At 43.0% G+C, this 16,202-nt stretch overlaps 1 protein-coding gene across 3 annotated transcripts in view; it reads right to left on the minus strand.

Moving 5' to 3' along the window:
• Positions 1 to 16,202, minus strand: part of LAMA1 (laminin subunit alpha 1) — a 125,691-nt gene that overhangs the window by 15,332 nt on the left and 94,157 nt on the right. For all 3 annotated transcript variants that reach the window (XM_027526332.1, XM_027526331.1, XM_027526330.1), the window contains exons 40-50: positions 14,246 to 14,381; positions 13,375 to 13,468; positions 12,080 to 12,196; positions 9,659 to 9,841; positions 9,170 to 9,324; positions 7,273 to 7,416; positions 6,168 to 6,301; positions 4,807 to 4,957; positions 3,696 to 3,820; positions 1,388 to 1,538; positions 376 to 520 (exon numbers count right to left, since the gene is read on the minus strand). In XM_027526332.1, the coding sequence (XP_027382133.1) occupies positions 376 to 520; positions 1,388 to 1,538; positions 3,696 to 3,820; positions 4,807 to 4,957; positions 6,168 to 6,301; positions 7,273 to 7,416; positions 9,170 to 9,324; positions 9,659 to 9,841; positions 12,080 to 12,196; positions 13,375 to 13,468; positions 14,246 to 14,381 (1,535 nt within the window). The remainder of the gene's footprint in view (positions 1 to 375; positions 521 to 1,387; positions 1,539 to 3,695; positions 3,821 to 4,806; positions 4,958 to 6,167; positions 6,302 to 7,272; positions 7,417 to 9,169; positions 9,325 to 9,658; positions 9,842 to 12,079; positions 12,197 to 13,374; positions 13,469 to 14,245; positions 14,382 to 16,202) is intronic.

Below are 16,202 nucleotides of genomic sequence, written 5' to 3' on the forward strand. Positions count from 1 at the left end.
GGTCTCCCACATTGCAGGGGGATTCTTTTTCAGCTAAGCCACCAGGGAAGCCCAAGAATATTGGAGTGAGTAGCGTATCCCTTCTCCAGGGATCTTCCAGACCCAGGAATCAAACCAGGGTCTCCTGCATTGGAGGGGAATTCTTTACCAACTGAGCTACCAGGGAAGCCCAATGCATTTGGAAACCACAGACAAACAGAATATTCCTTCACGAAGCTGTGAATCCCGGTGCTCAGAATTCCAAAGAAAACAAGGGCTTTTGAATAGAATGTCATTCAAGAAGACTCAGAAAGCTAAAGAAAAAACAAAGACTGCTAACTTTGGAAAGATGTTCATTCCCACTAGGGCATTTTGTCCGTCTGTCCTCACACTTACCTTGCTTTTTATTTCGCTGGAAGGCAATTTTGTACCACGTTCCATTATTATAGCGTCGGTCGGTAATCAGAGCAAGGGGCCCAGAACCCAGGTCAACTGTTACCCTGACTCTGCCGTCGACCAGGTCAATGGATAAAAAGTCTTTCTGTAAAAAACAAGAGAAAACACTTACCCGTGGTTACATTATTATCACAAGATTTCTTTCCCCTCCAAGTCAGGGAGGGTGGAAATCTCCTACAGTCAAACTGAGAGAACAGGATCTGGCCTAATAGTTGGACATTAAAAGTGTCCACAAGGCTTACTAGATTAATATACAGACGTGTGAAATAAACTCATGAATGTCAAAGTCCACAACACAATAAGAGAAGTGGACTCTCTGCATCTTGTTCACTTAGATTGACAAATGAGCCAGTCCTAAAAATACAACCACAAAACAGAAAGATCACCCGCACTCAAGATAAAAATAAGAACATGAACTCCTCTGATGGAATTCAAATAAGATTAGGAAGTCACAGTGAATAAAACAAGACCTCTTATTTAGGCTCAAAATCTAATAATAAATGTTTAAGTGACATTTATAATGAGGGGAGGGCTTCCCAGGTGGCTCAGTGGGTAGAGTCCACCTGCAGTACAAAGAGACACAGGAGACTCAGGTTGGATCCATGGGTTGGGAATATTCCCCTGGAGGAGGGCATGGCAACCCATTTCAGTACTCTTGCCTGGAGAATCCCATAGACACAACAGCCTGGTGGGCTATAGTCCGTAGGGTTGCAAAGAGTTGGACATGGCTAAATGCACATAATGATGGGAAGCTATTTTCTATTTGACATGCTTTTCCAAATGTTTGTCAGTGAGTTTATACTGATAAATAATTTAAAAGGGGAAACTAGTATGGCATATATGTGTATATATTATCCTTGTATGTGCTCATAAAACAATCATTTAATAAATATCCTCATAGCAATCCAACTGTATGTACACAGCAGGACATAGAACCCTTAAAGACTCTTACGGTGCCATTTGAAGCCAGGTACAGAAGCAGCCCGTTAGGTGAATAGGTACTAAAAAGCATAATTATCTGAGTCACAGTAGCCCGGAGAGTCTTCTCCACGACAGAATACCCACTCCCAGCAAAATGGAAAGAGGCATCTTCATCCTGGGGGCTGCACAGAAAGAGGGTGAAATATAACCTGTTCTTAGGAAGGTAGTTCACAAGGACACACGACACTCATGAGTTCTTCCTCACAAAGCTGTCATAGAGCATTTATTTCCATAATTTGGTAGTAAGTCTTAAGTCATAATAACTTAAAAGATGCCCCCCATGAGATTATGCGAGACAAGCACCCAGTTGCTTTATAAAGAAAAGAGAGTTAACGTAGGCAGCATTCACTGTAGTAAAAAGAAATTCCCTCAAAGGATGAATTGCGGCTATAAATAGTTCTACTCAGCGACTAGATTTTCGTTTGCTCTAATTTCCTTTAATGTGACTTTGATGTCCTTTAATATCTCATTTCCTTTAATGTCCTGTCTTAACTTCAGCACTTTTGGAATAAATTTTATATTGGCATTTATTACCTGGTGCTGGTTTTAACTAAATGCATCAGTTAAACTGGACTAATAATGGAAAACAAATCCATACCAATGTGCCAGAAGGATCAGCTTACAAAAATATCATTGACCAAACAGAGTCTCAAAAATCTGCAAGATGAGCTTACAACTCAGTCACACACTGTGGACTCCAGCATATCTTAGATAAGTGTTTTCCAGTTTTCCCCACGCCTCAAAAAGCTGACTTAATTTACTCTTCAAATACAAAGTACTTGGAACATGTCATTATTATGTTCAAAAGGTACTTTTGTGGAATGTCATAGGGCTTGAGAGTGAAATTTAGATTAGAGTGTCCGGGCGGGGGGTATGAATTTGCACTTTCTCCTGGTAAAGGGGTAATAACCAAACTCTGTGACAACTCCAAGCAGAGACAGAAGACCCAACGACAGCGTTTTCATTAACAAAGTAAAACATAACGGTACTCTGTAAAACCCAAGGTTTCAAATTGATAGCTTTCTATAGTCCTATTCTTTCTGAAAATTTCTGTCTTGAGATCTCCCATAAAGAAGTATAAGAAATGTACTGTGTATAAATCAATTATGGTCTAATTCTCAATCACTTCCTAGAAGCAAGTCCCATTGCTTTACCTTCAGACGACTGGATTCATGTAGCGAAGGACACAAATTCTAGCAGCACATTGCTGGGGTTCAAATTTCAGCTCCCCAACTTACTAGCTGTGTGACCTCAGAAAAGTTACCTAACCCCTCTGTGTCTCATTCCCTCTATCAGTAAAATAGGGATCATGAGAGAACCTCTCTGGAAGGGTGATACATGATTTAATATGTGCAAAGAAAAGAAGACTGCCCTATCAAAGGTCAGCTAAGCAGCCAATGCGCTGCTGCACCAGCCACTCAGAACTTACACAGGAATAAAGGCCTGCCGATTAAAGATTTTTTCCCCCCATATTTAGATGTGAACTGTTAAAATCAATGATTTTATATTATCCTTTAAGGATCTAAGAGATTTTTCATAATTATAAATGTATGCTGACACCACACTAAAAGAGTACAAATGTATTCAAAGAGGAATTAAAAAAAAAAAAAAACCCAGTTAGCTTCCGTGGTAATATAAGCCAAAGTTAAAGGTACATGATCACATTGAGAAAAAAACTTTTTTTAAGTCTAAAGGGCATCACTGGACCATATCAATGATTTAATAATGGAAAATTACACACAAAGGTGAAAAGCACAATGAATTCTAATCACTGACCTGCTCAAATGGATTCAGTTCCTAGAAATAGTTTATTAACTCACTGAGCTAAAGCTTTTGTCTAGGTAGGGACACTTATCTAAAATGAAGACAGTTTAATCCAGTAACAAATGCAGACATAAAGCACCAGTTTGTGTCTGTATCAGCATTTACAAAGTGTGTTCTATGGAACATTAAGAAAACTCATTATTAGCAAGAGTTCAGGGGTGGCTCAGTGGTAAAGAATCTGCCTGACAATTCAGGAGACACAGGAGACTCAAGTTTGATCCCCAGGTTGGGAAGATCCCCTGGAGGAGGAAATGGCAATCCCTAGTATTCTTGCCTGGAGAATCCCAAAGGAGCCTGGTGGGCTACAGTCCATGGGGTCTCAAAGGACATGACTGAGTGACCAAGCATGCATGAAGGGTCAAATGCATTTGAGAAATGCCACAACTTGAACCTTTTCCCTGGACCAGGTCACTGTACACATTAGCAGCTGAGGTGTCACCTGTGGGGCGAGTTACCTTCCAAAGCAGCCGTGGCACTCCCCCTCCCTCTCAATATAGTTCCACAGGCCGATCGACTGTCCATTCAGGAAGGCCTCGCCCATGCAGCCTTTAAAATGAGTAACCTTCACGGCAGGAGACTTCTAGTGTAAACAAACACACAATGAGTGAAAAGAAATGCATTTTTTAAGTGTACAAAGCTCTTCCTTGGGAGCTCAAATTTCACAGATCCAAATTTTGAGAAAACAACATCCAGGAAAATGTAATCGCTGTTACATTTTGTAACAGCTGTTAAACTGCTGTAAAAACTGTTACAAAGGCCAGTTTGTAATCGCTGGACTTCCTTCCAATCATGAATTGGGATCCTAGAATGAGTGACAGACAGCAGGACGAGAACTCAGGGCACATCAATTACTAGGGTCGCTGGAGAGAAGGCCCTTCATCAGATGAGAAAAGACCCAGAGGATGCGGTCAGTGATGACGCCTCACTCATTTCAAAGCACTGAACCAGGTCCAGGTAACCCCAGCTTTATTCGGTGGGAGGATAACTGATGTAATAAAATATACCATGAACTCTTTTGCTAAACACTAGGGTTAGAGTTAGTCTACCTTTAGAGTCAGGGCTTCCCTGGTGGCTCAGACGATAAAGAATCTGCCTGCAGTGCAGGAGACCCAGGTTTAATCCCTGGGTTGGGAAGATCCCCTGGAGAAGGGCATGGCACCCCACTCCAGTAATGTTGCCTGGAGAATTCCATGGACAGAGAAGCCTAGCAGGCTATACAGTCCCTGGGGTCACAAAGAGTTGGACATGGCTAAATGACTAATACACCTCTAGAGTCAGAATAGAGATAAGGGAGTTCACAAAAATTAATGTGGAATACTGAATTTCTTCTTTTATTATTGAGAGGGAAAAAAATAGTAAAATGAACCGTTGGCTGCTTTTCCCTTTATACCATTTATGAAGCATGATCCTTTACAAAACCAACCCAACTCTGCAGATGAACTGTCATTAAACAAAATAATAGAAGCAGGAAAATCGTTCTCTGCCTAGAATATTTTCAAAATGTAAGCATATTCATTTCATCTATTGGTAAAATCAGCCTGTTCAGATGAGCCTTCAGAATGTTACCTTTATCTGTCCGCCAAGCCCTCCAACAAACATCATGGTTGAGTTGTTTACATCCAGAACTTTGGCTGTTCCAGGGGATTTACTTGTTCTTGGTGGAGGCTTTTGAGCTGCGCTCATTTCCTTTACGCTCAATGAACCAATGTTCCCAAACCTGGGGGTCACAGACAGTTGCAAAAAGAGCACTTTCAGAATGACAAATCGGTCCACATGTGTGGCACGCATGCACACACACACACACACACACACACACACACATCTGTTCTACACACAGCCTCCACCGGCTTCTGCCCACGTCTCCACTGACGTCTCTGCTTCTAGGTTTGCCCAGCCCAGCCCTAGTGTGCCCTCTAGAACCTTGTGGAGTATTTCTTCTAAAGCATCAATTCCATCCTGTTATCTCCTGCTTACAATAGTTACAGATAATGGACTAAATATGTTTCAACAGCCCACTGTCTTTATTATATCCCTGTTTTCTCAAATAACAAAGTAAAAATCACAAATTCCCAACAACACCATCATAACAACAAAATGTGATATTACAGAAAAGTGAAGAGAAAGATACACATAAAGCTGCTTAACAGTAGTTGCCTCTGGGGAAGGACTTTATTTTTTATAACTTTTATTATTTTTTGGTAGAACCACATGACAGGCAGGATCTTAGTTCCATGACCAGGGATCAAACCCTTGCCCCCTAGAGTTGGAAGCACAGAGTCCTAACCACTGGACCGCCAGGGAAGTCCCTGGGGAGGGGCTGTAAAAGGAAGAATTTCACGTCCTTCCTGAATTCTAAAAAAACGCCACCCCTAACTGGTTCCCTCCTGGCCTGCCCTCTGCTTGTCCTGCTGCCAGCCACGTGGTGTCTCCATTATGCTGCACGTTACTGCCCTCTTCTGGGTTGGCTGCCCAGACTTAGACCTGACATTCTGAAGGTAATACAAACTTTAAACTTTTTTCTTCATTTGATGGTTGATTTTGGCAACAAAGTTTATTTCTCTTGTAATAATGAAAAAAACTCCTACAATAAATCTAAACCAAGTATTCTTTCATTATAATCCCACTCCCCAGAAATTTCAAGGACTGTTACATGATATTACAAACATGTTGTTGTTCAGTCACTAAGTCGTGTCTGACTTTTTGTGACCCCATGGACTGCAGACACCAGGCTTCCCTGTCCTTCAACATCTCCTGGAGTTTGCTTAAACTCATGTCCATTGTGTCGGTGATGACATCCAACCGTCTCATCCTCTGTTGCCCCCTTCTCCTCCTGCCTTCAATCTTTCCCAGCATAAGGGTAAACACGTAGTTACTTAAAAGATGCAGGAGAGAAATGAGAGATGCTCAGACAGAACTTTGTCTGCTACCTGGTCACATAGATGCCGTGCCACTTGTTGTCATCGATTGGGAAGTCTGGAAATTCCAAGCGTGTTGATCCAGAGCCCAAATCCCAGAGGAAGGCCACTTTTCCTCGCCGCATCTCCACTGCCAGGAAATCAGCCTGGGGTGCAGGGCGTGAGCTGGGGTTAGTCCACAGGCAGGACTGTGGGCATGACCACTGACACGCTCTAAAGGAATTCTTACAGCACTTTCTCTATTCTTAAAAAGTAAAACAATGAACACAAAAAAAGACCTTCTATTGTCCTTAAATGCTCCCCTCCACTGGAGCTGGAGCATGACCCGAAGGATCGTACTGGAGACAGTGGCCACCGTTGGCCATCGGTGCCCACCACCCTTCCCTGGCATGGCCCTCCATGGAGCCTCCCATGAAGTTCTCCAAGAAAACTCGCTGGGGGTAAGCAGCCTCTACAGGGGTCATAAGGAAGGCGTGGCACTTGTCTTTCTGCCCAGCCTGAAAAGGCAACGTGTGAACGTGAATCATGCAAGAAGACAGAAGCCATGAAGCCCTACAGCACCGACTGACCTGTGCTTTGCACCTTGGGTCTTAAGAATACACTGCAGATGGCATTTGTGCTTTCTAGTATCTTCTGCCCAAGGGTCTGACCCGTGCCCCACCGATAGCCTAAAGAAACAAGTCTTCCCCAGGGGACTTGCCCTCTGGGAACCGCGAGAATCTCAGTGGGTGGAAGAGTCTGGGGGAAGCTTGACAATTCTGACGTGTCCCTCGGGGTGCACGCCTCCACGCCTGGTGACAACTGCCAAGGTCGACTTCACAGACTCGAAGTGGAGCTCCGTGGCTTCAGAGGTCACAGGAGACATTATGGAAAGCTCTGTCCCCACAGCTCACAGTAAAGGGGCGGAGGGAGGCACCACTCATCAACGCCGCTCTCCTCTTTACAGGCACGCAGTTTCACAGTTTGTTTTCCATCTAACATTACCAGTTTAGCAAAAGATTAGAAGCACTAGTGATTTCATGAAGGCCTTATTTTTTTTTTTAGCCAAAAATGTACCAATTGAGAAAATATCCTCTGGCCTAAGAGACTCGGCGTGGCTTCCGCAGGTCATACTCACGCTCGTGCTGCTGCCCAGGTAGAAGAGAAGGTTGTCGGGTTCACTTGTCTTCACGTTGAGCGTCAGACTGTTGTAGTTGGTAGAAGAGATCTGGGGCTGGTAGGCCCGGATGCAGTCTCGGTCTGCAGACACAGCAACTTTGATCTGGAGAAGAAGAGACGTGTCCCCAAGTGCCTTACAGTCATCCAGGACACACACTGGCAGCATGCCTAGGGTTCAGAAGTGCTGTGCTGTTCTGACTCTTCGCTGCTAGGCAGGATTCCTCTCCAGATAATAGTGCTATGTGTCTCAAAAGGTGAAAATCAGATGGGGCTGAAACTTATTCCATTTGGTAAAATATTTTACTATGGAAAAAGCCAGTCATGAGGTTTTAAAGAAGAATTTTACACAAGGAACTCTATTTTATGAGACTTGATTCCTTAAAGATAAGGAGTTTTTCTAAATCACTTTGGAATCTTACACCTGACACAGAAAGGCTATTTGATGATCATTTACCTGGGAAATCTCATGGACAGAGGAGCCTGGTGGGCTACAGTCTGCAGGGTTGCAAGAAAGTAGGATGCAACTGAGCATGCATAATATGTAGTAAATGGAGGGTTGATCTATCACTCAGCAAATATTTATAGACCAGTTATTTCACTCATATATCACTCTGGTAAATAATTACTTGCACATAATTTTTACATTAACCCTCAAGACTATAAGTTTATATTAACCAGAGCACTTGGAACCATCCGTCAGGTTTTTTATTTGGCAACTGGAACTAAGGCAGATGGAAACCAGAGTTCTTATAAAACTCCAGCTCTTTTCCCAAAGTGAAATTACTAAGGGATCAAAGAATCTGGAGCTCCTTTTTCTTGGCTAGAAGCTTCAGGAAGGTAAACATTAGACCAGAGGTCACCTTTATTGTCTACAGGTCCCCAGGAGCACGGCAAATGATGTTCTCTCAATCTTATTTCCCTGAAACGCCTCTCCTTTAGCACACGGCCAAGGCCATGGCAAAGGATGGCCAGGAAACACTCTCTCAAGCTGTGTGTTTTATGCAGTTAGTGAGTGACCTGGATTTGAGCAACATTCATGGGATGTTAGCTGTTTTGTCAGAAGTCTAGAGATGCGGCCCACACTGCACACGCATTCTGGAGAATCCTTGGATTATGATAACACCGAGTTGGGAAAATGATGGAAAGAACACTGTAGGCAACCAGTGAGACTTCCAGCAACGCTAACACTTGGACCAATGTGTTTGTACTATCCAGCGAATCGGTGGGGACCTAGAAATCTAGGCCATGGTTATAAATCTCCATAAGGACACGGAGATCTCTTTGCTAACAACATTCTGAAACACACAGAACAAAAGCAGGAATCAAGGAAAATGGGACTCATTAAATACACTTAAGGTAAATATCAACACTGAAAATTCCTTGGAAGGACTGAAGCTTCACTGGACGCTGAAGCTGAAGCTCCCTTCCTTTGGCCACCTGATGCCAAGAGCTGACTCACTGGAGAAGACCCTGATGCTGGGCAAGACTGAGGGCAGGAGGACAAGGGGGTGACCGAGGATGAGATGGTTGGATGGCATCACTGACTCAATGGACATGAGTTTGAGCAGACTCAGGGAGATGGTGAAGGACGGGGAAGCCTGGTGTGCTGCAGTCCACGGGGTCACAAAATGTTGGACATGACTTAGCGACCGAACAACAACAAAGTAAAATGTGTAAGACAAGGCTTTAAATACACCTGGAGACGAGGCTGTGAGAAACTGGGCATTTCTGAGAACTTGTCAGCAGAAAGTGTGACCGAAGCCCTCTGCATGGGAGACCCCTGGGATGCGTGGTTCCAGGAGCTTCAGCTAGCAGGGTGGTGCAGGGCTCCCGAGACCCGTGGGCCCCACACTCACAGATGCGGCTTGTTTCCGGGCTTGGCTGATCAGCAGTTTGATTTCTGACAGGTTTCTGCTCAGGTTCTCTTCTAACATCTTCAGAGGCTTCAGCCGATCCAACAAGAGGTTGGCTTGTGTTTCCACATCTTTGACTTTTCTTCCAGCTAACAAAGCTAATATATGAAGGGGACAAAAAGTTGGCAGGGGTGGGGCGGGGGGGGGGGGAGGCAGGGAGAAAACAAGAGAAATTAGCTGGTCATTACTAGAATATGTGCTGGATATACTAGAATATCCAAATCATCAAATCCCTGATATCTTGGTAAATATATAAAAAATGCACCAGCCCAAGGCAGTACCCGAGGCTCTTCTCTTCCTTTATAAATGCAAATCCAGATGTTGCCACATTTTTATAATTTAGGATTGCTGTCTGCAAACACCCATGTGCCCTGGGCCAGCTCACGTAGCATGACGAAAACTTTCCTAACAGGACGGGAGACCACGACCTACTGGTCATCGAGGAGTCTCGTAGGAGTTCGTCTGTTTCCTGTAACGTGGTGTTAACCCTGGACAGGTCAGTGGACGTGTTCAACAGCTTCTGGCTCAGCCCCATGACATTCTTGAGTGTGCTGGTGGCGCTCTGGTTTGCAGACATGGCCAGGTCTGTGACTTTGGCTCCTCTGTCTCTGACACCTGAAATAAATTTATACTCAAGTATATACTCTGGTGGTTATACACATGGTTATAACATGCAGAAAACCATAAGGCCACAACGAATGTAATTTTACACAGAAACATGTTACAGAATTCCTTTCTGGTCCTTGAACACAAAAGGGGGCTTCTGTTTCTAATGACAGTATTAAGGCTGCCTGTCACATGTGCTGGGGTTTCCCTGGTGGCTCAGTGGTAAAGAATCCACCTGCAATGCGGGAGACACAGGAGACTCAGGTTGGATCCCTGGGTTGGGAAGGTCCCCTGGAGTAGGAAATGGCAACCCACTCCAGTATTCTTGCCTGGAGAATCCCATGGACAGAGGAGCCTCGGGGGCTATAGTCCATGGGGTCGCAAAGAGTCAGACATGACTGAAGTGACAGAGCACACACACACATATGTGCTACCACTTCCTTTTTTGGATGAATGAAATGTTTTCCATTCATGAGTGCCAAAGAATTGATGCTTTAGAACTGCGGTGGAGAAGGCTCTTGAGAGTCCCTTGGACTCCAAGGAGAGCAAACCAGTCAATTCTAAAGGAAATCAATCCTGAATATTCATTGGAAGAACTGATGTTGAAGCTGAAGCTCCAATACTTTGGCCACCTGATGCGAAGGACTGACTCATTAGAAAAGACTCTGATGCTTGGAAAGATTGAAGGCAGGAGGAGAAGGGGATGAACGAGGATGAGATGGTTGGATGGCATCATCAACTCAATGGACATGAATTTGAGCAAGCTCCAGGAGTTGGCGATGGACAGGGAAGCCTGGTGTGTTGCAGTCCATGGGGTTGCAGAGTCGGACATGACTGAGTGACTGAACTGAACTGAACTGAAATGTTTTTGATGACAACACTCTATACTGAAGTATGATTTCAATACACAATGAGATTACAAAAGCAACTGCTAGTCGCCATTTGCTCAGCATCTTATATGTTAACAATCTAAACTCATTTGCTCCCTTTCCGATCATTCCTTTCTTACAGTCACTAACAGCTTCTCCAAATCATTCCATGTCTGGATAAGAAGGTTTAGGAATTTAAACCTGAAGGTGCCATAGAAGTATCCTAGGCCAGAGGAAGTGTATTTGCCCACAAGTGGCTGCTGGAAATAATAGCACAGTAAAAACTAAATGGTCACTAAAGATAAACTACAGTTCAATTATTCTAGAAAATCTGGGTGACAGTTTTTTTTAAGGCACTTTTATTCATTTTTGAAGGGTTTAACACAAAAGGGACAAAGATTAACACTAGAAGAAGGTGGATGCAGGGTATACAGGTATTCTTTTCAATCTTCTGTAACTTTTATGCAGATGTGAAATTGGTTCCAAATAAAAAATTATTTTTGAATGTTTGATCAACATACATCATGTATCCTTAAAAACAGATAAATAAAAGAAAAAGAAAATTTCAGATCAGAAAATGCTCCACTCTTCTCAAGTCCAGCTTCCCAGGGTACTTTTCATGCTTATAAAGTGACCAATACAGTGAATGTGAAACTTGGGCAAACTCTGGGTGATGTTGAGGGACAGGGAGGTCTGGTGTGCTGCAGTCCATGGGGCCGAAAAGAGTCGGACACGACTGGGCGACAGAACAACAATAAGGTGAACCAGCAGACACAAGAACTTGGGAGATGTTTTCAGTATCTTGCAAGACTTCAGGAAAAAGAAAAGGCTGAAGGAATGTAAGATAAATAATGCACCACAGTGCAACTTGTCTGTGTTAAAAAGCTACCCTACTTAAAATTTTAAGGAACAGTGCATTTTCAAACCATCAATATTAAAGTGATCTATTTTAGAATGCTTATTGTCTCACAAAAGAAGATTTCCTTAATTTCCAAACAAGAATTCTCTAAATTATCACATTTATAATGAATTTAGCATTTTGCCTTAAAGCAGGAATATTTCAGCTTCTTCACTTGCTAGCTTCTTTCATCTCAGGCCTATTTTAATAGTTAGCAATTAATATGAAAGCACAAAGAATTTAAAGCTTTGTTTTTTCAGAGTATAATTCTACTACTTCAATGCAGGTGTTCTGAAGCTATAAAAAACACAGTGCTCTTCCTTCCAAACCATATCCCTCTGCAAGTGAAAATTCTGTCAATCTTGGTTTGGTTTCGGGTGAGGGGTCTCCATCGGACTTGCGGCAGGTCTTCTGCTCATGTGCAAGTGTTTTGCAATGAGACGATATTAATTTAAATCAAGAACCCCCCTTTCCACTTACCTTCGGGAATTGCTCTAAGTATCAAGAGTGATTCGTTGGTCTGCCTGGTAATTTTATCAGCATCCTCTTGAAATCTCTTTGCAGTATCTTTCAATCTACTCAGTTCCAATGTGGTACCTATTCAAAGGGGAAAAAGTGTTTCCTTTTAAGCTGACCCTGAAAAGTTGCCTGGATGACAGTTTTATCATTCCTGACCCATCTATAAAATCAGCAGCTTTCTACAGAGAGCCCAAATATTGAAAGTTTGTCTAACAAGACTTAGCATCACTCAACCCACACTCAAATTGTATGCTTGGGGGCTTACTTGATAATTTTTTTTTTTTACTTTCTTTTCCTTCTCACTAATACTTCTTAAATTCATGTTTGATTCAATTAGAGCTCTAGGGCGAAAAGGGCTTCCCAGGTGGTGCTAGTGTTAAAGAATCCACCTGCCAGTGCAGAGGACATAAAAGATACAGCTTCAATCCCTGGTCAGAAAGATCCCCTGGAGGAGGGCATGGCAACCCACTCCAGTATTCTCTCCTGGAGAATCCCAGGGACAAAGGAGCCTGGCGGGCTGCAGTCCATAGGGTTGCAAAGAGTTGGACACAACTGAGTAACTAAACAGCGGCAGAGTATATTAAGGTGATAGATATCTATCTCTCTATATATAATAACGATATATCTATATAACTATATATAAATCTATACATATAATTATACGTTATAAAACTTGTTTGTTTCTCTTACACAACAGAGTCGGCTGCCATTCTGCATTATCCTTACTGATTCTTACATGTGCCAAAAATTGCTTACTGAAAGTCTTAGGAAAAATGAAACCACATTGGTATTTTTTTTTTGCATAGGTATTTTTAATAGACAAATCAATATTGATTTAATTCAGTAACTTTATGAGAACCTACCATGGTTCTAACATTGCATTAGCCCTGTGCAGAAGACAAGAGTCAAACATAATACGACTCTTCAAGAAATGGTGAAACCCTGAGATGGACAGAGAAGCACGTGACATCACAGGTATCCTGACAAACGCCGTGAGGACCAGCCTGAGCTCAGGAGCTAGAGCAGTGAGCAGAGGGTTTCGTTCTCAGGGGAGGCTTGTTGAGTCTATGGAAGATTGGAGGGGACTGCGCAATAAAAATTACATGATGTGTCTAGGATAGGAAATTAGAATATTATTGTGACAAAGAAATGTTAAGATTCGACTTGCTCCAGGAAAGAAGAATGTTCTGAAAGTTATGTTCAGAGGTGTGTCCACAATCACTCTGGCATCAACACAGCCCCAGCTGGGAACTGACCTCGATGCTTTCTGCTCAGGCGGTTGCCTTCTTTGAGAAACTCGGAACTGCGCCGGAGGGCCGCTCTCCCATTAGAAACAAGAGATTCGGAAGCCTGTAAAATGGAACAGTTTAAACGTGGACCTGCAGGGCGGGGTGGGCTCTTGCAGAAGGTGGAGAGAACAACTCTGTCTTGTCAGAATATCCCCCAGGGTCCTTCCGAACAAGGAAGTCAAGCAGACAACAGGCAGGGACAACTGAAGTAGGCCTATTAACATGTGCTAATTTGTAGCTGAAGGGAAGGAACACAATCATTTTTAAATCTATAAACACAAAAAACAGCCCTTAAATGAAGATGTTCACCACGGGTAAGAAGAGATGTCCAAGGTAGATATCAATTAACATTATCATTTTTGTTCTAAGAATTATTTATGACTTAGATGGCTCAGCAGGTAAAGAATCTGCCCGCCAACGCAAGAGACGTGGGTTCAATCCCTGAATCCAGGATTGGACGCGGAAGTAGTCTAAGGGGTATATGAGCTTGTTTAAGGCCCACTATTTACTCCCATAGGAAAACACAATATTTTTAATGCATTAGAATATATTACGGAGAAAGAAATGGCAACCCACTCCAGTATTCTTGACTAAGAAATCTCATGGGCTGAGGATCCTGGTGGGTTACAGCCCACAAGTTCGCAGAGTTGGATACGACTGAGTGACTAAGCATGCAGGAAAAGAAAATGCAGCTGATGACAGAATCCCACCAGAAAAGAACCTTGACAAATGTAAACTTAAGCCACTGCCTCTCTGCTTGAGCATCTCACGAAAGGCTCACCTGACCACAGCGCAGAGACAAAGCAGGCACACAGGGAAACCTGAGGGCCTTTCTTACCGTGCTCGCCTCTTTCACAGTTCCGAGTGCGTCTGTCGCCAACCTCTCTGATTCCTCAATCAGGCTCCGGATGTTGGAGTGGACGTGGGCTGCGCTGGTGGCATTCAGGGACACATGTCTGACATTCCCAAGGCCACTGTGCAATCGGCATATTTAGAGATGTTATGATCAACGGAACTGAATCTGCCCACTGTTCCTAAAAGCCTCCCACTTAGAGAAACATCATCAACGAGGAAGACAGGAGTCTGTGTCAACATGTGGATTCCCCTCTAATTCCAAATGCTGTCTTAAGAAGCTGTGGTCATCTTGTCTCGGTAACACTAAGAACTGCTGCTTAATTAACACCCAAAGAAGAGGTGATCACTGTGTCTCACCTTTTAGACCGTCCAGGCTTTCACCTCTGTTCAAATCCCCTGCCTGTTTGCGCTGGTTGTAATCTCTCCTGCTACACACGTGTTCATTTTCAAAAGGCTTTCTTAGCTAAGCATATGTGAGGATGCTGAAGCTTATTCCTCAAACAGTATACACCAATTTGACAGTATACACCAATTTGATGAAGTTCACCAGAGGTTTGGGAGGAGGATGAGATAATACTTCAGTCGTCTGAACTTCACTCTTGTAAGGGGACTGATCACTCAGGAACTTGCCAGCTGGTAATGGTGCGGTTTCATCCACCTCACTCTCGCTTCAAAATGAAACCTGACAATAGACACGTCTTTGCCTGCTGAGTAGGCCACTTCATTTTCTCCCCAAGGTTATTGAGTTGGGTGCTTTCCAAAGCAGAGAGCAGCAGTTATTTCTTGCTACTACTTGATTGGCAAAATTCAGTGACTTACAAATAAAAGACAAAGTTATTTAATTTTATGCATCATACCAAACTGTTTTTAAGACTCATACTAAGTAATAAAGATTTTGTTGTAGCTACAGATGTAGTCAGAACATCCTTTTCCTTTTTGGAAAATGAGGAAAGATGAGGAAAGGAGAAAAACTAACTGGGTACCTAACTCCATTTTCTGTTACTGATTCCGACAGCAGACGGAGGCAGTAGAGCTCATTGAAGCACCAGAATTACGTAATAGTCACTTTTAATTGCTTTCGTTGTGTGAGCTCGTCTTTTATGGCAGCACTCCTCAAATTAGAAAAAATACTCATTTTTCTCCTTCCATAAAACACACCCAACACACAGAAACACATGTATTCTTAGTGTGTCCAGACTTTTTCCACTCATAATTAATAGCAGATTCTAAAGAAATAAACTTACTAACTCACAATATTGTGTAAGGCCTTAAACCCCAATTCCCTCATTTGCTGCCATCAGATCACCTGGGGACTTAACAAAAAATTTAAAGTACAGGCCATATCCCACAGTCTGGGGGACAGGGGAGGGGTCAGGGGACAGAGCCATCAGTACTCTGAAGTTCCCCAGGCTCCTCCTGCAACAATTCAGGAACCACTGGCCTACAGTCTCGCTTCTCATTTAAAGGCACATCTAACAAACTGAGGATATGCTTGACAAATATCCAAAAATATATGTTAAAGTAATGAGTACAATGGTAGCCTTTTAGGCAGTAGAAAATAATGGCGATGGTATCTTTCAGGAGTCGACGAATAGATCCTCAACACTTCTAATAGTCCACAACCTGCATCCATGCAGAAAGCCGGCTGGATCACAAGTCCCAAGAAGGCAAGATGATGCATAAGGAAATCAGTATCTGGTTCTGTCCATGGGTAACCTCTTAAAGTCCTGAGTACCAGGTAGATACTGAAGGCCTTGATATCGTAGCATAATATTTGTTTTCATTCCTATCTGCTTCAGTTCACATTTTTCCATCGTACATTCCTGCTGATGGTCAAATACACTACCAGACTTGGGAGGAAACCCTCCTTGCCATGGAAATAAAAGAGAAGTCTTTGTTTTTACACACAAAAAACAATGTGACTCGACACTGTGAATGAA

Source organism: Bos indicus x Bos taurus, chromosome 24 (genome assembly GCF_003369695.1).
Source record: "Bos indicus x Bos taurus breed Angus x Brahman F1 hybrid chromosome 24, Bos_hybrid_MaternalHap_v2.0, whole genome shotgun sequence".
NCBI lineage: Eukaryota > Metazoa > Chordata > Mammalia > Artiodactyla > Bovidae > Bos > Bos indicus x Bos taurus.